This window comes from Oryza brachyantha, chromosome 7 (genome assembly GCF_000231095.2).
Source record: "Oryza brachyantha chromosome 7, ObraRS2, whole genome shotgun sequence".
Taxonomy (NCBI): domain Eukaryota; kingdom Viridiplantae; phylum Streptophyta; class Magnoliopsida; order Poales; family Poaceae; genus Oryza; species Oryza brachyantha.
The window spans coordinates 3227423-3248472 of NC_023169.2; the positions used below are offsets into that span (position 1 = coordinate 3227423).

The 21050-nt window shown below is 38.6% G+C and overlaps 3 protein-coding genes across 3 annotated transcripts; 2 read left to right on the forward strand and 1 right to left on the reverse strand.

The window, feature by feature from the left end:
• Window positions 1–3858: 3858 nt before the first annotated feature.
• Window positions 3859–7556, forward strand: LOC102707133 (vesicle-associated membrane protein 721). Its single transcript, XM_006657467.2, has 5 exons — window positions 3859–4285; window positions 5497–5638; window positions 5723–5843; window positions 5948–6010; window positions 7132–7556. The coding sequence occupies exons 1-5, from the start codon at window positions 4096–4098 to the stop codon at window positions 7276–7278; spliced, it is 663 nt and encodes a 220-aa protein (XP_006657530.1). The 5' UTR covers window positions 3859–4095; the 3' UTR covers window positions 7279–7556.
• A 4077-nt stretch (window positions 7557–11633) lies between these two features.
• On the forward strand, window positions 11634–18317 carry LOC102715129 (serine/threonine protein kinase OSK4-like). Its single transcript, XM_040525716.1, has 9 exons — window positions 11634–11861; window positions 11975–12165; window positions 12534–12716; window positions 13940–14071; window positions 14807–14995; window positions 15270–15359; window positions 15510–15614; window positions 16810–17256; window positions 17982–18317. The coding sequence occupies exons 1-9, from the start codon at window positions 11666–11668 to the stop codon at window positions 18099–18101; spliced, it is 1653 nt and encodes a 550-aa protein (XP_040381650.1). The 5' UTR covers window positions 11634–11665; the 3' UTR covers window positions 18102–18317.
• A 15-nt stretch (window positions 18318–18332) lies between these two features.
• On the reverse strand, window positions 18333–19046 carry LOC121054906 (glycine-rich RNA-binding protein 1-like). Its single transcript, XM_040525855.1, has 2 exons — window positions 18751–19046; window positions 18333–18369 (listed from the first exon to the last, which is right to left on the reverse strand). Exons 1-2 carry the CDS (start codon window positions 19044–19046, stop codon window positions 18333–18335), a joined length of 333 nt encoding a protein of 110 aa, XP_040381789.1.
• Between the last annotated feature and the right edge of the window lie 2004 nt (window positions 19047–21050).

Genomic DNA, 21050 nt, shown 5'->3' on the forward strand with positions numbered 1-21050 from the left:
CTTAGCCTAAACATAAACGAAACGACAAGCATTTTTACTCTTCCATTTATTTTACGCGGGCAGCGAAAACAACCCATCATCGCCTGCTGCGACTTGTATTCGACGCGGAGGAGGAGAAGACGTACACACGCGCTTGCTTGCCGTGTATACTCAGGTGGAAACAACACTGAAACGCGTTCTCCAGACATGTTCGCAAGGCGCCGGTCGGTCGGTCACGTTAGATAAAGTTTCAGTACTTCTTTTATTAATCTTTACCATAAATTTTTAGAAGATTTTTGTGAGGGTTACAATAGCTTCAAGGGGTAGCGGGGGTTCGACCTTCTCATGTTAAATCCGCCCCTGGTCACTATATATTTGTAAACAGGTGAAAGGTGAAAGGGTGAGGTTGATTTAGGACGAAAATGAACTCATTTGACGTTACATTTTGGAATGAATGATTTTTTCTGTCAAATACTTCCTCCGTCCCAAAATGTTTAATGCCGTTGGCTTTTTTACATATGTTTGACCATTCGTCTTATTCATTTTTTTAAAAAAATGTAAAGCTATATATATGCATCAACGTATACTTAATAATAAATGAAATGATATAAAAATAATTAATAATTACGTAAATTATTTAAATAAGATAAATAGTCAAACGTGCATAAAAAATCAATGACATCAAACATTTAGGGACGGAGGTAGCAGTTAATATAAACAATAATAATTCATTAAGAAAATCATACACCCCCGTCCAAAAAAAAGCTAGTTTCTGAGAATGAGTATAAACAGTTGGATGTTGAATTCATAGTTTCATACCCGGAAATCGATTTTTTTTAGGATGGAGTGAGTACCGTTGTACAAAGATATCTAAATGCTGCGAGCCTATTACTAAGTCATCTGCCAAGGCAAGATAGAAAGAAGTATCAATTAACCTTGAGTGGCTGAATATCTAAATATTGAATAAGTTATGATAACTATTCAAGGATACAAACAAATTAACTAATTATTGCAAGTTAAAATATATCTGAAAACTGTTTTATTGAAAAAAATCATATATAGGAAGGATTAACGAAAATTGTAATGTTTACATGCTCGAAAAGATTATCGCCATTCCATTTTGCCCCATTCAGGATTTATTCAGTTTTGAGGGAAAAAAAAGAAAGATTCAGGGCTGTAAGAATTACTAATTCCTATGACTGCAGTTTGGTTTGTACGTGTGAAGTATAGGAAAATCAAGGAAGGATTTTCTTCTCTATAAGCTGTAAAGAGAAAATATATGAAATTTTAAATCCACTTAAATCTCTTAGAAAAAACTTGTGAATAGATATGTGTATGTATTACTTTATTTTCTTCGAGATTAAAATTTCTCCAAACCTAACAATGCCTTAGATAAAAAAACATACCCCACCACCCGTATTTAAAGCCTCATTTCTGTCCCCTAATCGTGAGAATCAGAGCTAGCAAATTTACTTGGAGGCGGTCTATCTACCGACATATCAACCGATAACTGAGTCGTCTGTGATGACTTATGTTACCGAGAGAAATGCCGGTAAGGTAAGGTATACATGTGTGTTCTGCTTATGTTTATAACTTTAAATTTAAAGTTGTTTTTGAAACTTTTTTGTCATAGTTTTTTTTAGCCTTGTTTTATAGATACTACGAACACATATATACAAGTTTTATTTGTAAATTATTTTTTCTTTTACAAATGCGTCGTTTGTTTTTTCATTCGAAAAACCAAAATATATATTTACGTTGTTTCTTTTTATAATAGCCTCCTTTTCCTCTTAACAAGAAGCACCCTTTTTTCTTTTACCTTTATATCGCTAAGAACATGTATATAAAAGTTTTATTTATAAATTTTTTTACAAATAGACCGTCTTGCTTTTTTCCTCAGAAATGTAACAAGGACGGCGTGTTCTTTCTATGGATGAAGATGAAATATTTTCTGTTTTTTCTGATATATATTTCATGGTATAAATGATAAAATTAACTTCTAGAATTTTTTTAAAAATCTATTTTGGAAATATAAAATGATAAATTTCTATATAAAAACATGTGGTTAAAAATGTATCAGGCAGTAGTCCGAGAAGCGCGCGTGCAGAAGACGAGTAAAAATCCGGAGAAAATCCGAAGAAAGGAGCCCGGATACATCAAAGACAAACTAGTTAATGCGTTCCATTGTACATGTGGATTCCTTGCAATTTAAATCGACGAGGCGTCCACTCGTTTTCTCCCTTGCTTCGTGATCCGGCAATCCCATTGTTGGGCTTCAGATGGGACCTAACACCCTAAAACTATGGTTCCATCGCAAACAAAAAGTGGTACTACCCTGCAAAGATTGAGCATCAGTTGGTGCAACAAGAAAGTCCAGGGACAACCTTCCCCAAGCTGTAGACCCTCCTAATTATGTTTATAAATCACCTTGGAAAATGTTGTTTACTTGACATTGTTTACATTGGTTCCATGATACCAGTGATTAATTAAGATAGTGTTTGGGACAAGAGACTTAGTTTTAGTCCTTTGTCCTATCGAATGTTTGGACGCTTATTATAAATATTAAACGTAGACTATTAATTAATAAAACATCCCCATAATCTTGGACTAATTTGTGAGACGGATCTATTGAGGCTAATTAATCCATGATTAGCCTATATGATGATACAGTAAACATGCTCTAATTATAGATTAATTAGGCTTAAAAAATTCGTCTCGCGGATTACTACTCATTTATAAAATTAGTTTTTTATTAGTATATGTTTAATACTTCAAATTAGTGTTCAAACATTTGATGTAACATGGGGTAAAAAGTTTAGCCCTATCTAAACAACCCATAGAAAACCAAGTGTGAGTGTGCAACTTGGTGAATGTGGTAGATGTGCAGATGGAGTTGGATCGATGTATATACATATCATACAACTGGGTGATGATATAGAAAACATCATGTTTGTTATAACTAACCTCCTCCAAAACGCTGAGACGGCTTAGTTTCTATTAAATACACAATACTAGTATGGTCTAGTATGGTCGCGTTCGTTAAGTTAGATTATGTCAGATTTTTTCTCGGATTTTTACACGTATGTTTTCTGAACTACTAACCGGTGTTTTTCAATAAAACGTTTCTATAAAGAAGTTCGTCATCTTAATTTTTTAAAATAGAATTTAAACTTTGTAGTACGTAATTTCATCATTTACAAGCCATCACAAAGTCTTACATCCTCCACCCATCATTTACTTCACTTAAAAGAGGACAGAAAAACTAAGATATTTTTAAGAGATTGATTTCCATTTTTTTACATCTTGTTTGCATCATTCTTTAACCATGATTTTGTTTAAGTTCAGAAACATTTCCTTGGCGCACAAGAAAAAATTCTATTAGAAAAAAATAATTATGAGACGACTTTGGTAATATTTGAGATAATTAAGATAATAGTATGGAAGGATTCTTTTGATGTTTATTTGATTATAGAAATGACGACCAAATTAACCAGTAAGAAATGAAAATCATGTTTTAGAAAAATCAGATAAAAACTTTCATATATAAATTCTTACGTGCTTCGTTTAGAATTTAAAAGTGTGCCGACATCCATCTATAATCGCTCAGTAGAATATAACATAGTGCGATTGATCATCTTGACCAGTGTAAACTAAATGTAGGGATTTCTGGAACTCCTTAGTTTCAAGGATTTTCTAAAGAAAACAAGAAATCAAACTATTTCCTATAAAAATTTCCATAAAATTCTCGCAATTTAAACCGCTCCTAAACATTTCAATACCATCTCATAATTTGTATACACTGTCAAGTGTCAAACACTAAAGACACCAGTCAACGGAAGGGCTTATACATAAATACACCGCCATCCGAGGGCTCAAGTGCAAAATCACCACCCACCTCGAATTCGATTTCTTTCTCCCTTTTTCCACGCCCACCTCGCTCGCCATCCTCATCCCCTTCCCCCTCCGCCCCCTTTCCCCATCTCGCCGGCGTCGTCGTCGTCGTCGTCGGCGTCGCGTGCGGGCTCCAGCAGCGAGGGAGCACGGGAGGAGGCGGGGACCGAGCCGCGAGGAGGAGGAGGAAGGAGGAGGCGGGGACGGGCCTCACCGCGCGCACCCATGGGGCAGCAGTCGCTGATCTACGCGTTCGTGGCGCGGGGCACGGTGGTGCTGGCGGAGTACACGGAGTTCACCGGCAACTTCACCACCATCGCGGCGCAGTGCCTCCAGAAGCTCCCCGCCAGCAACAACAAGTTCACCTACAACTGCGACGGCCACACCTTCAACTACCTCGTCGAGGACGGCTTCAGTGAGTGCCTCCCTCTCATCCCACCCACCCGCCTCCTCGGCTCGATCCGATGATCGGTCTCCCTCCTCGTCGGCGCGCGCGCGGCTTCCGATCTGAATGGATCCGCTTCGTTGCGTGCTCGATTTGGGGGTTTCGCGGCGTGTAGATCTCGCGGGGTTTGCTCGATCTGCTTCCCGAGTGGTTGGATCCGCGCCGACTCCGAGCTGACTTGGGTGGGCTTGCTTATCTAGCAAGCGGATGCTACCTAATGCATGCTTTCAGTTGGTTGAGGAATGCTAGGGATTTTGGAATTGGCTATATTTAGAAGAGGCTCCGATATTTCCATGCGTGATTGCATGCTAGTACCACGAAATTACAGTCAGTCGAGTTTACCTTTGGAGACGTGTGTTTTGACCATTTCGGATACTTGAGGCACTACCCGTGCTCTATTTTAGGATTCAGGGATTGGAGTGTTTTTCGGTTTTGCGTATGTGTATATGTCGATGATAAATATGCATTCCAGTAAGGAAGGAGGATTTTCAATTCTTGATATCAAATCAAGTGCTTATTATATTTCATAATATCCTGGGGCTTGGGGTAGTCTAGCATAACTTGTTTTTCTTCTTTTTTGAGCTAGGATGGTCCTATTTCTGTTGGGTGGTAACGTGAACATGTTGTTATAAAAAAAAGAAGGCTATTTCATATTTTCATTTGATACATTGTTTAATTGAATGGAATGATGCCTATCTATAATTTTAGAATCAATGCTGATTCACTAGCTCTGGGTAGGATCCAAGTTCCCGTTTCAACGGTTTGCGTTTTTTTTAACAAATCAGGAATTAAGGCAAGCCATGGAGTCATAGTGCAAGACGGATTTGATGTGCGGTTAACATTATGGTCAATGAAATATCATAATTGTTATCTTGCATTAGGATGTACTGATAAAGCGTGCATGATTGAGTAATTAGTGATAGCTTGTAAAGCATAACAAAAAAGCAAGAAGATGTGGGGTTAGACAAGGTAGCACTCACCCTTTTATGGTAATAGAATATATTACCTCAATTCAAACGGTCTAAATTGGCTTGCAAACATGCCTTATCTATTTTCAGAAGCATTCTAAACAAGTGAATTTATTATTTTGATCTTTCTGTACTTTGATATTTTCTTTGTCTAACACAAACTCATACCATGCATCAAGATTAATTATCATTGTCTATCTATCGTTTTTGCAGCATACTGTGTTGTTGCTGTTGAATCAGTTGGGCGACAAATCCCCATTGCTTTCCTTGATAGAGTCAAGGAAGATTTCACCAAAAGATATGGTGGTGGGAAAGCAGCTACTGCTGCAGCGAACAGCCTCAACCGAGAATTCGGGTATTTTCATTTTGCTTCTATGTGATTGGTGTGTGCACCCCTTCTTTCTTTTGACTGACATTTGTTTGTCTCTACTATTTAAAGATCAAAACTTAAGGAGCACATGCAGTATTGTGTAGACCACCCTGAGGAGATCACCAAGCTTGCCAAGGTCAAAGCACAAGTCTCGGAGGTCAAAGGAGTTATGATGGAAAACATTGAGAAGGTACATCTTTAAACCATCCAAACGTTTACAGATATTTGTTGGTTAAAAACCATGATGCTCTTCAAAGGTTATCTCTAATTCTATATTGCAATTATGAAATTCAGGTTCTTGACCGTGGTGAGAAGATTGAACTGCTTGTCGACAAGACTGAAAACCTGCGATCTCAGGTCTTGATGCTTTCCTATATGATGCACTACTGTAGTTTCTTTATCTCTGAAGTGAATGTTGCATAACAGAAAGAAATTAGAACTGTAAACCATCTTATAGACCTCAGGAATTTGTATACATCTTATAGACCTCAGGAATCTTTATACAATGGATTGTGAGAAATTACTGATACATGTTAGCATAGACACCACATGAGAGTATGGAGCATGGTAATGGCATATTCTTTAATTCAGTGCATAAATTATAATCAACAAGGTTCTGAATAATATGCAAGTTCTACAAATCTAGCCTCTTCTACTCAATGCATCCAAAGCACCATTACTAGAATTTAGACGACTTTGTTGGTTGAAGCATCATTATTAGTAGGATAGGGATGGTTTCATTAGTTGAAACAACAATAGTACTGGACTTCCATGGTAGTTGAAATGCTATCATCTTGAATTAATTTTCATAATTTTTGGAACATATATGCCAAGATACAAGACTGCCTTAAGGAACAACATATCTTATGGAGTTATGGTCTGTTTTAGCCTATGTCTTTTTTCTGTTTGAGCCTCTGAGGACTATTCCATATCAATACTGGTGCACGTATGTAGGGAGTACTGCATTACAGTTTCATAGGTGATCTGACTTACTTTTGATATGGTATAGCTGATTATTACTGTGCTGCAACTGACATGTAGTATTCCTCCCCACCATATGCTGTTATGATGTGTCCCCAACTAGGCCACAGGAAATCATGAAATATTTAACTCATGAACTCACAGAAAATTTTGACATGGTACAGCACATTATTACTGTGCTACAACTGACGTTTAGTATTCCTCCGTACCATCTGTTGCTACCCTGTTCAAGCTGAATAATTTGATTCATAATGAGATGTTTGTAGTGGTTGGAGATGTATTTGATGCTGAGATGTATTTAGCTCCTATGAACGATAGGAAGTAAGAGCTGTTGAAAACTGTATTAAACAACATAAGACACAGTATAGATACATTAGATGACATTGTTAAAGAAAAGCAATACATGGTGGCACCTATTATGTACTTTATTCTGTCTTGGCATTTTGGTGAAACACATTACCTTCCTTTGACCTTAAATCCAAATTCATGGGTTGCAGGCACAAGACTTCAGACAGCAGGGTACAAAGGTGCGGCGAAAGATGTGGTTGCAAAACATGAAGATCAAGCTGATCGTCCTGGGGATCATCATCGCGCTCATTCTCATCATCATCCTGTCCGTGTGCCATGGCTTCAAGTGCAAGTGAGGATGGACTTCAGTCGTCCACATTCACCTTGCCCCCCCATAATACCGCCTATTTTGGGCGAAAAAAAAGACCATATGTTTTTTGTTCTGTTAGTCATGAGTCCTGCCCTGATTCTCGGGTGGTCGAGTGTTCCTGATGTCGTGCTTGATTGGTGTCGGATAGTGACTGGGTTTATGGGTTGGAGTTCCGTGTATTTTTGGACGCTATTCATGTATAGCCTGTATGCTACCCTCCACTCTGCTATATGAGTAGTAGCTGTTACTACGTTTGCCCCCACATGGTTTCATCTCCTAGCCCAATGCTAAATCTCAATTAGGAATAACTTGCATTTCGAGCCTGAATCTGTGATCTTCAACTGAAAACATAAATTACTTTTGATTGTCGAGGGATTGATTATTTGATGGCCTTAAAGATCCCTTGATGGTGGTGGTTGGCTATTGCAATCCATGAAGGCAATTGCTCCTGAAGATGGGGGCATTTTGTTCATTTGTCTAACTTGTTTTGAGGCCAGTTGACGGTTGTTTTGCATCTGGAATTCGTCCCTGATTTATGATCTGCTCCAGCCTTTTTTTCACCTGATTTACATTAGAGGACAGCGGTAGAGATGACTGATCATTGTCGGGGACATTAGTAAGGTTGCATACGGCCGGGGGCCACTGTTATTGCAAGGGGGTGTTTAGCGGGTGAAATAAAATTTTACGCGTGTCACATCAAACGTTTGATTGGACGTCGGAAGGAGTTTTTGGACAAAAATGATAAAACGAATTTTACGGTCGGCATGGAAACCGTGAGACGAATCTTTTGAGTCTAATTAATCTGTCATTAGCGCATGTAGGTTACTGTAGCACTTATGGCTAATCATGTACTAATTAGGCTCAAAAGATTTGTCTCACGATTTCTCACATAGCTGTGTAATTAGTTTTTCAATTTATCTATGTTTAATACTTTATTTAGGTGTTCAAACATTTGATGTGATGTTGTTGGGTGAAAATTTTTGGGAACTAAACGGAGCCTAAACCATGGTAAACAGCGAAAAACAGAATAAATTGTACTCCCTCCGTTTCGTAATGTAAGTTTTTCTAGTATTGTCTAGATTTATATAGATGCTAATTCCCTCCGTTTCGTAATGTAAGTCTTTCTAGTATTGTCTAGATTTATATAGATGCTAATGAATCTTGACACGTATATAAATTATATACATTTATCAATAGATGAATTTAGACAAGGCTAAAAAGACTTAAAATATGAAACAGATGTATCAGTAACATTTAAATTGTCTTTTAAAATTTGTTGTGGTTAGTGGCCTTTTTGTTACTGTGCTATGGTATTAAACATGGTTTCTGTCGGTATCGAAAATTCTGGACGATAGGGCTTTCATCTCACTGGCCGGTCCCCATCATTTCGCAAAACAATTTAAATTTTAAAACTTAATTTTAAAGTTGATTTTACTATTTGTTTTAACATAGTTTATTTTACGACATTTACTTTTTAATTGCTATAAAAACATATACAACAGTTTTACTCATAAGTTATTTTTCACGGTTTCGCTTTTTCTTCCGTGTGCAAAATGAAGGGAGCCATGAACAGACAGACAATCACACTGACGTTGCAGCACTTGTCTTCACGTCGTTCTCAGTTTCTCGTTCCCTCCTGCAGGGTTGCCTCTTAGCACCCGTCCAAGTTTAGAGAGACACCAAACCCTTTTACCACTAGAGCGACGCTATAATTAGCATCTAAAACCCTCCTCGTGACTCGGATTTTGCTCTTTTGTGACGATGCGTTTTTGCCACGATGCTGCAGTGGCAAGGATACATAGGCCACATTGTTGAATGGGTTATTTAACAAGCGCGAAAAACATAGCAACAATTAGCATATATTAACTAATTATTAGCTATAGAAAACTTAAAAAATAAATTGGTGTAATTTTTAAATCAACTTTTCTACATAAAGTTTTTTTTTTTAAAAAATCCCGTTTAGTGTGCGTATACAAAACGACGGCGATAAGTTGGGGTAACCCATATTCTATTCCTTGCAAGCTGCAAAAGACGGTGCTTACCAGCTGTCTAATTATTCAGATGCTGACTGTACGTTCTGGAAATGGTTAAAAGCCATGGGATTGTGACCGTAGATGCTGTCTTGGCCGCGAAGGTATTAGTATTAATGGTACTTTTCAGAAGTACATTTTGATCCATTTTTAACATAAGGCGTACATACTTTTTTACTCTATAGTTTGTACTTCGTTAAAAAAATAAAATTTAAGATTGATAATTTAAATTTTGACATATAATTATAATCAGAAGCGAAAAAACGGGGAGGCTGACCGATAGACATACGTTATTTTAGGAATGGGAGAAGTAAAAGCTGTTTTGGCTGACAGTATCCTAGTAATGATTTATAAGGACACTCACTCGTTTGATCTTTATAAACAAATTTTGGTTGCAAAAGGTTAAACTATGTAGATTTTTTTTTTGCTGACGAGTCGTATTTAAAATAAGCTTATCGTATAACAAAAATTAAAACATCGGTTTCATCAATCGATGATATCCGAGCTACATATGCTTTGCATCTGGTGCATATATAGTTCTTATATACTATGTATCTATGTGAATATATCTGTGGTGATGCAGATTCAAAGTATATACATGTGGTGCAAAATAACGGGGCATTTAACTTTTTACCACTTTTAAAAATAACACCTAATATATTTGCCGCCCACTGTTTATGATATATGGGTCCTCATGTGTCTATGACATATGGGTCCAGTGACAAATATGTTAACACCATTTCTAACGGTGACAGAAAGTTAATTATTCCCAAAATAACTAAGCAGAAGTGATCTGAATAGTCTGAAAGTTTCATGTACTTGCAGTTATATGTAGCTATCAAGCTAGACAAACTGGCTGACGTCAGCCATGAAAAAACAAGAAAAATGGAGCTATCAAGCTAGCTAGATTGCTAGCAAGCATCACCCACAAGAAACCAAGGAAACACAGCCAAATTGCTGTGCATAATATTAATACTAAGAATTAAGATTGGCTGGCTTACATCAAATTACCGAGTTATTTCAGGCCAACGCATGTGACATGTTATATACATCGACACATGTGTAAAGACAAATTTTCACATCGTTGTCGGTATATTTAGAGTTCTATTAGAACATATGTATTTTATAGGAATTATGATTTAGTTCTTCTCAAATCCGTTTAAATTTTGAGCCTTTTTTTACTAACCTTTAAAGAGTAGCTAAATATACCATAACTTTGAGTATAAAAACTTTATACCATCATATACTACCAAAATCCTACGCTAAAAATTTGGTACTCCAGGTGATCGTAAAGTTTCTCATGAATTTCATACCATTCAAAAGAAATTCTTAAAAAGAATTATGATTCCATACCATTGAAAGATCTTTGCCATTGGCCATACGTAACCCCTGCCTCCAGCCTAGCGAGCACTGAGCAGGGGTGTTGTTTTCACTGACAGACTCCCGCTCATGGCTCACAGACTAAGGCCATGTTTCTTTGTTTAGAATTATTAAAATCTAGTTTATTGAGAGTAAGCTATATTATAATCTAGATTATTGGGAGTAAGTTAAAAAAAATTATTGAAGTAGCTTATTATAATGTGAAGTCCAGCTTATTATAATCTGATAAACTCATTTAGGTGAGTTTTTTCTATCTTATTGGGTGAAAAATTATCCACCATGCCACCAACTCCCTCTTTAGATTTAGATTTGTAAACCCAATAATCTAGGCTCTAATAATCTAGGAAAAAACAACTCACAATTTATTCTACTACAGATTATAACAATCTAGCTTATAATAATCTGACTCAATAATCTAGATTATAATAAACTTAAGCTAAAAAAACAGGGCCTAACACTCGTGGCTCCATCTTTTCGTTTCTGCTTAAGTTTATAGATTAAAATTTAAATTTCACGTTTAAATTCAGAGTTAATTTTAAGATTCTTTATTGTAGTTTATTTTTTAATGTTTGCTTCTAGATAGCTAAGAACACATATATAATTTTTTTTCATATTTGTTTGTTATTTACAAATATATCGTTTTGGTTTTTTCCGTGAAAAAGACAAACCCTCCTCTGTCGTTTTCATACGTGGAAAGTTTAATTTACCTGCCTTAGTTTTCACCGTCTCGAATATGTTCTTCATCCGGGTACTCCAATGGAGGTGGTCAATTTTTTTTATTTTTAAACTTTTGTAATTACCACAATTAGTACTCCTAATTACCCTACTAATCCATACCATCACCACGCTTAAGCTGCAGCCGCAGCTTCACCTAATTACCACTAGTACTAATACGCTAGCTCGAGTGGTTAGTAGACGCACACTTCAGTGAGGCGGCGGCGATCGCCAGTCGCCACGAGGAGGATGCAGGGCGGCGGCGCGGCGGGGGCGGCGGCGGCGACGCAGCCGCAGCACCGGGAGCTGCTCGAGCGGTACGAGCTGGTGCGGGCGCGGGGGCGGGGGACGTTCGCCGACGTGTGGGAGGCTCGGCACCGGCGGACCGGCCAGAGCGTCGCCGTCAAGATCCTCCGCCTCGCCGCCGGCATCCCCGTCCGCAAAGGCAAGCATAGCCGTGCTCCGATCAGTCCCCCCCCCTCCGGTTCACCATCCCCGTCTCATCTTGATTGATCGAATTCCGTTCCTCCCCCTCGGTTGGTCGCCGGCGGCGTGCAGTGGAGAGAGAGATCGCGGTGATGAGGCTGCTGAGCCACCCGCACATCGTGCGGTTCTACGAGGCCATCTCCGGCGGCGACGGCGAGCACGTCTACGTCGTCATGGAGCTGGCGGCGCAGGGGCAGCTGTACGACTACGTCACCCAGCTCGGCCGCCTCCGCGAGGACGAGGCCCGCAGGATCTTCCACCAGGTCCCCCTCCACCATCGCTCTGTCACTGTCACTCCCTCCCCCTCTTTTTTCTTCTGCTGCAGAGTTGTTCAGAGAATTCGACATAATCTGCACTTTTTTGTTGTTGTTATCTCTCGCCAGTCGCCATTTTGGACTGAGATTTCGACATTGATATAGTAATTTTAAGCAACGGCGCTGCTGCAGTCAGTGAGATTTAGTTTCTAAATTTCAGACATTTGGGAGAAAAATATTCTGAAAAGCAAGAACAGTTCAGTCATTCAACGGTTTGCCGTTTAGCTTGATTTTTTTGAAGAAGTATGATGAGATGCTGATCACTTTAATCATGCAAGCATTTGATTAACTGGTGAATTATAATTCTGTGGAGGCAGATCGTATCAGGCGCCGAATACTGCCACCACAACATGGTCGTGCACCGGGACCTGAAGCTGGAGAACATCCTGATGGATTCAGAGATGAACGTCAAGATCGTCGACTTTGGTTTCAGCAAGTTCTTCAGGCACGGCAAGGTGCTCAGCCAGCCATGCGGAAGCCGCGAGTACGCCGCTCCCGAGGTCAGCCAGTTTCCACGTATTTGCATTTTTTTCACATAAAACAGTTCGAGCAGATTTCAGAAAACCTAAACATTTCCTGGTTAAAGTTGCATAAAAACGCATGTAGTATGACTTGTCCCACTAATCATTGGGTTCATGGTCCAAGTGTTCCAGAAAACTACTCCACTCTTATTAAATGTTGATTAATTTTAGGATACCTCTAACAATGTTACTCAAATGGTGAAGAGTTAAACCAACATCCTTAATCAACAAATCAATAATTAAAAGTTCCATGCACAATCTACATTACAGGTCCCTCTCCGGTGCATTCTACTCGTAGTATTATACTACCAGTAGAATTAATCTGAGTCATTCATTAAAAAGGATAATTTAGTATTTAATTAATTAATTGATTAGTAGTATTTTGCAACTTAGATATATTTTGTCAATAAAAAATGTATTACGTACGGGAGATTCGATGCCTGGCAGCGTAGATCATTCTACATCATTGGCCACGGTGGTGTTCGCTTCAGCATCCCGCAGCGGTGTTCGATTCGTCTGTGGGCGCGTCCACTGAAATATCTTAGGTTATTTAGGATCACGATAAAATGTTAATATTACCCCTTTAAATTTCTACTACACCTAATATGGTTGGTAATATAATTTAATTATAGTCATCCGATAAAATAGATTAACGGTGTCGATTAAATTCTACTAGAATGCACCGGAGAAGGACCTATATTATAAATTTAAGTGAACACATATTCACATATATAGGAGTAGGGTTTGTAAAACTTTGAATTATAATAGCCAGGGTTATGTGCTATCGGTACTAGTACATAGAGTTTTATGCAATTTTAATTATAAATCATTTGGCTTCCTAAAATTTACTCATATTCTTAAGAACCATATAGCGTGATTGTTTGGCTTATTCTGTGAAAAAGTCAAATAATGTATTTGTAAATAAAAAATAATTTATAAACAAGATTTACATACATGTTCTTAACTATCTAAAAGCTAAGACTAAGAAATAACATACGAATGAAAAAAACCCCCAAAATCTACTCTAAATTTAAGGTTAAAAATTCAAAATTTGCTATATAAGTATAAACAAAAACGAATAGACGTGACTGATAATAAACATCTGTGTTCCGAATAAGGTCTTATATGTCGTCGATCATACAGTAAATTGGGTAATGCAATGAAAATCATGTGGGATGTTTGTTTTGTTCATTGTATTGTAGCTACTCGCGGGTAGAAGATATGTTGGTCCCCCGGTTGATGTCTGGAGCTGTGGGGTCATTCTCTACATCCTCTTCTGTGGACGTTTGCCCTTTGACAGCTCCGACGTCTCAGAGCTGAATAGAATTATCAAGGTAAGAGTTTACTCTTCGGTTCTACTACCATAGTTCATAGTCCCTAGTAAGGCCCTATTTCTTTTTATTTTGATTGGCTAACTGTCTGTGTTTTGCTACTAATAAAAAATTATATTGTACATATGCTAATATTGTTTGGAACAAGTCAATTAATTGAGGAAATTTTTAAATACCTTCATTGTTGTAGATGGCTTTGTATGGCAAGCTTATATTCTAAAAATGAAATAAGGTATTAACATTATGTAGATGCCTATAAAAGGACAATCTTTTAATACTAAAGGACATGATCTGTTGGTAAAGAAATAACATAGGTGGTGAGGTAACATATTCGCTATCAGCACTGTTGTCTTTTTTGATTGGAGTATAGATGCGACTTTTAGAAGATTCAAGAAGCCTATGTGGCTTTGGTTTTTTGGTATAAACATAAATGTAGAATTTGTGTAAAACTCGTCATAATAGTTTTAGAACATTGTCACTCAAAATCCACAACAACTGTTCCATATCAAAGTTTGGATGTTAGTAGAAAAACATATATATATATATATATATATATATATAGGTTACGAGAATCTGCTTCCAAAATCAAGCTGTTTGTTTTTACCTTTTATTCTAGGGTAGAATCCAGAATTAAAAATCAGAAATAAAAAACATGGACCGGCAATATCTTAGTATACTGTAATAATATTAACAAAAAATGGTTTCATTATGTCATATAACTAGGCGGTAATGTTGCAGAGAGCAGAGTTCAGTATCCCAGCATACGTCCCTGACGACGCGAGGGACCTCATCTCCAGCATGCTGATCGTGAGACCTGACAAGCGCCTCACCATGAACGAGGTCAGGACGCACCGTTGGGTCCAGCGCTCCATCATCCCTCGCTACCTTGCAATGCCTCCTCTGAACGCACGAACACAGATCACCAAGGCAAGCCATTACGCTTGAACAGATATGCATGTTTTTTTAGAGATTTGATTCAGTCCAATAAAAAGTAACAAAAAATACCTAGAGGTACCGGTACCTCGTGGTACCAAATCATTTCCGATCGTTGCATCTACAGTGCACATCCTACTCAGCTAGATTCAATGATGGAAAACGATTTGGTACCTCGAGGTACTGATACCTCGAGATACTTTTTGTTGGACTGGAACAAATATTTTTTCTTAATTAATTGTGTGTATATATATATATCTTGTGCTAGATTGATGATGAGACTGTCGAGAAGGTGACCAGCCATGGCATTGACAAGAGGCACTTGGTTGAATCACTCGAAAACGGAGTCGAAAACGAGGTATTTAGTGTACCAACCAAGCGAAAATGATCATACATAGCTCAAATTTGTGCATTGAAAACGGAAATGTCACTCATGACAGGTTCTTAATCGATCGATTGATGCAATTCACTTATACTTCAAAACATGAATGTATGGATGTGTTTGTAGGCAACGGTCACCTACAATCTGATCCTTAGTAAGCAGTTTGATGCCCCAACCCGTTATCTCTGGACAATTGATGTCTGTCAAGAAGCTGGACAAAGTACCACCACGGTATGTATATAAACTAAACTAGTTTTGTAGAAAATTTTCATCTTGCATAATGGGCAATTTGGACATGGGCTTCAACACATAACTCTTAAAGATTGTTTTCATTTGAGTATGACATTAAAACTTTTTTTTTCCAAAAAGTTCTTATTTGAACACATAAAAGTATATTCACGACATTGAGAATTTGCATTAGTATTGATATGAACTGCTTCGGTGTGGGAGGATTTTTTTAAACCTTTTTAATAAATAATTTTATTATTAAACTTCGAAGAAAAATATTTTTAATATATGAACCCTTTGGCCACGCCACCAATAATGACATGGCAAGACAACGCTATCAAGCCAGTGTCTGGCGACGTGATAAGCTTGCTACGCCAATTAGCTTGTGTGTCAGTGTTGTCTTACCACACCACCAATACTGACGTGGCTAAAAAGTTTATATGGTGAAAATATTTTTTTTATGTTCAGTAATAAAATTATTTATTTAAAAAAATTAAAATAAAAAATTATCGGTGCGGGAGGGAGAATCGTTCCCTCCAACGAAAGCTGAAGAAGGTGAGATTCGAACCTATAGCCCTATAGGGGATGGGTTCATAACTATTGCACCCTACAAGAGTTATTCATACTAACGTCATCAATTGGACCAATCTAGAATTGTTGTAGAATAGTTTTTTTTAATTCTTCATTAATGTTTAGAGATCGAAAGTATTTTATTTTGCACAACAATCATCAAGAAATTTATCTGTTTTTCTCATACGACATATATTTGTGAACAAAAGGAAATTTTTTTGGAGCATTTTTAACAACCCCATCTTTTTGCTTTTGCTTATACTTATAAATTAAAATTAAAATTTTTAACCTTAAATTTAGAGTTGATTTTTGGGTTTTCTTTATTGTAGTTTATTTTTTAGCTTTTGCTTTTAGCTCGGTAAGAATACTTGTATAAAAGTTTTATTCACAAATTATTTTTTGTTTATAAATATACTGTTCGAATTTTTACTGAAAAAGACAAACGACGAGAATGAATTAGGTATCATATTTTCTAGTGTAAAACTTTAGTATATTTAAATAGCCGAGATATCAAAATTTACATTAATATCAAGAACAGTAAAATTTCCGATGTTTTTTTTTAATATTCATACCGAATCATGCTCACCATCGCCTTCAGTATCACCAGCATCAATTTTGTATTGGACAGGGAGCAGCAGGAGCAACAGGCAGCACCGCCGGAGAGCAGCCTGCCGCCGTCGCCGTCGCCGGAGGAGACGAACGCAGCGGATGGGCCCTCGGCGGTGTGGAGTTCCAGGAGTGCCCCCGTGCGGCCATGCGCACCATCGCGGCGGCGCTGCGCGAGATGGGCGTCGTCTACGCCCACGACGACGACCATGGCCGCTACGGCAAGCTGCTGTGCGCACGCTTCACCGGCAGCATCTCCAGCACCAACGTCCGCCGCGTCATCCGTAGCTTCCTCACCGCCACTGACACGGCCTCTTCTTCTTCCTCTGGTGCTGCCACCGGCGGTGGCAGCAGCAGCGGCAGCAGAGGTCAGGCTGGCCATGGCGGTGGAGCTCCCGTCGATGACGCTGTCGAGATCAACAGCGACGTTCTGGAGAGCTTGTCCGCGGCCGTGTTCTTTGAAATTCAGGTTTCTCTCTTCTCTCCTCTGATCATTAGCTCAACTTCATCATTCATTCATACACTACCATGGTCCATGTGTTCAAATGAATAATTTTGTCATCCTTAAAAAAGTATCGGAAAGCATCATATTTTCTAGTATAAATTTTGATAACTTTAGTTACTTTTATACCTTAAAGCATTAAAATTTAGCTCAAAATTTTGATACATAAAATTGTTTTTATTAAGGATGGTAAGATTGCTCTATTCAATGGTTAGGGGAGGGGCATTTGTAACTATTTTACGAGTAATTTTACCATCATTGAGAAGGTACCAGGAGATACCACTGTTTTTTATGTAAAATAACTTAGATACTAGAAGATACCAAATTTTACATAAAAAACTATGGTAAAGATGAGAAAAATGCTTTTTTTATATATATAAAAGGGAACTACTCTTCCTGCCCCTCCATCCCTGTTACCGTTTTGCCATCTTATCACCTCCCTGATATCGGATCTAGAATCCTTGAGATTGAAGTGGATGGATCTAGCATCCTCAAGATCAAAGTGTTCGGATTTTGTGGCATGGATTCACTACACTTCTGTTCTGATCATTTCGACTGATTTACATTTGTTACCTCTCTCCTCTTAAAGAATAGGACAAAAGCTCAAAACTTTCTTATTACCAATGCATCTTCAATATTCATGCTCATGGTATCTGCACACAGTGAAAACATATCCTTTTGTTTTCTTGTAGCTGTACAAGTCAGCAGGAGAAGGCAATTACCTGATGGATCTCAGGAGACTTTCTGGCCCACAGCTTCAGTACCTGAATATATGCTCAGAGTTAAGCTCTAAGCTGAGATCAGTTAACTGACCAAGGCAGTGGTAATTAATAGTCTCCTCCAAACAAGAAATAATTTGAGGAAATATTATGTTGTCCCTCTTTTCCTTTTGTTTTTAGTGAAAGGAAAAGGTTAGCATCTATGAGAGGGAAAAAAATATTAAATGCATGCAGCACTATGAAATGAACTTGTACAAGAATGCTAATTAATTCCATGATGATATATCAATTCAGAGTGTTTTGGAATCATTTTTATATAGAAATTCAAATTCTTCGATTTTCCTCAAAACCGATTTTCCCTCTGCACCAAATATGCCATAGAAACACAAAGCAACTCCATGAACACACATCAACCATGCCCACTGCTTAATTAATTTAATTATAAGCACACACACTTACAGAAAGAGCCACAGATCGATCCCTGATTAACGATGGCCGTACAAATTTCCGCGTGCGATACATCTAGCCGTACACATATACGTACGTACGTCTGACGTGGCACAGTTAAACACAAGGCTAGTACACGTGGAGTCACACTTCATTTCGCTAGTATGCATACGCATGCATGCACACACGTCCTACGTGTCATCGCGTCAACATACGTACACGTACACGGCGACCGCCTCACGGGAAGCCGCCGCCGCCACCACCGCCGCCGCCGAGGCCAACGCCGCCGCCGAACCCGCCGAAGGGCCCGCCGCCGGCCCCGAACCCGCCGAAAGGGCCGAACCCGGCGGCGCCACCGCCGAGCGGGCCGGTGTACCCGCCGAAGAGCCCCCCGTGGCCGTCGCTCCCGCCGAACGCGGTCTTGGCATCCTCCACGCCGGCGGCGCCGGCAGAAGCAGCCGCAGCCGCCCCGCGGTTCGCTGCGACGGTGTCGCAGTCGACGTCAGCAGGCATGCTCCTCGCCGCGGCCGCCGCCACAGCGGCGAGGCACAGCACCAGGAGGACGGCGGCCAGGCGCCACCACTTAGCCATTGCCAAGCTACGTACCCCTCTCTCTCTCTCTCTCAATGTCTCCGTCAATGTCTCTCTCAGCTCCGGCGATCGAGAGGCGGTGGTGGCGCGGCCGCGCGCGGGGGGGTTTAAAGGGGAGAGGAGAAGGAGACGGGCAGGTGGAGAGGCGAGTGAGCGATTAATGGCGGGATCAGACAGCAAGTGGTTGCTGGCGGCTGCCATGCCATGGCCATGGCGTTGCAATTAATCGGAGAGGAAGAGGTAGATCGATCCATGGATGGAGAAGTTATTACACGAGCATCTACTGCTGCAGTGCTGCAGGAAGAACACACTGTAGCGGTTACCAATTTTTTTTTTTCATCTCTATCTTTTCGCTCATACTTATGCTCATAAGTCAAAATTTAAATTTTTAACCTTAAATTTAGAGTATATTTTAAGGGTTTTTTAATTTATTTTTTAGTTTTGACTTTTAGATCGCTAAAAACACATATATAGGAGTTTTATTTATGTAAATTATTTTTATTTGTAAATATGTCGATCATCACTTCTGCCTTCAATTTACCTTGCTTGAATCAGGGTTTTGATTTCGCAGTGCAGAAATTCGGAGTTGAAATTCATATCTAAATTTGAACGTTATATGTCCTAATCCAGATAATTGTTTCGAAATATTTGCCTGGAGGAGTTTCCTATCGGGACCAGTTGGTAAACCCAAAATCCTTTTAGAAAAAAATGGAACAAAATTTCAGAAATTGGTTTGGGTGTCACAGCTGTACGAATATATACATATGTTTGAGTGGTACATGCTGCAATAGTTTTTTCAAAGGAAATTTGAGTCGATTAATTTCAATAGTATCTGGAATAGTGTTTTGAGATGTGTTGTGCATCTGGCCATGATTTGATCAAGCGGCCCCACAAAATGCTAGAATGTTTCAAATATAGTTAATATCAATTTTCCATTAGTTGAGAATGAATTCACTATATAGAAAAGAGTAAATTTAGTTATTACCAATGTACCATCGGTAACAGACTCATCATTTCACTTATTCTTATTATAATAACTGAAATGATTTATTAGTAATTAGAAAATAATTCAAGTAAAATTTTCTTATACGTGTTTTTAGTAATATTAAAGCAAATGTTGTAAAATAAATTCCGATGAAAAATTTCAAAATCAACTACAAAATTAAGTTTTTAAAATTTATTTATTTTTGGCTTATGCTTGTAAGCTTTTGGCCTAAGGACGAGGCTGTACCTGCTGCCAAGTTGAACAATTCCTATTGCAAACATAAATACCCAAAAGAACTGCAATTTGGAGAAAGCATTGGTGTGACCGTGGAGATATGATATATTATGGGTTCAAATCGTACCATTCACATATATTACACAAATAAGTAGTCTCTCAACAAAGATTTAGAGAAATAGGCATTAATTACAAATGCATTCTCTTTAAATTGTGTTATATGGTGTATTCATGGGTGGGTGTGGCATGTTTGCCGTGTAACATATTTTCTTTAAAAACCTATAGTTTCTAACCATGTAAAGCAAAATAACTGAAATTAGTTGTCACCTGCCATGGTTGGTGTCCAGTTCAAAAGGCACAGTACAGGTTCGCTCACGGGCTGGACCCTTTTTTTCTGGCCTTCACGCGACGGCACAGTAGCGGAGTAGCAGTGTAAAGCCACTCTTTGAGTACTGCAAAATGAAGGGGATTCTTGTGATATTTTAAACTGACAGGTAGGGTCTGTGTTGGCAATAACTGATGTTTTTCTCTCTCTCTCTTTTTTTTTGGGAGCAATAAATGGTGTTTTGTCAACTAAGCTTTAATACTCTTGCTGTCTCTGTACCGGCAACAAGAATAAAAACATACGTGTCTGGGATATTTAAAATGTTGGTCACTGTTACATTTGATATTTAATCAGATCTACATGTTACGTGGAGTGACAAATATGTAAATATAGACCGTGATAATGTAGCAGTGCAAAATGATGGTCTCAGGGGAAAAAAAGGAAATTAAAATAGTGAAAA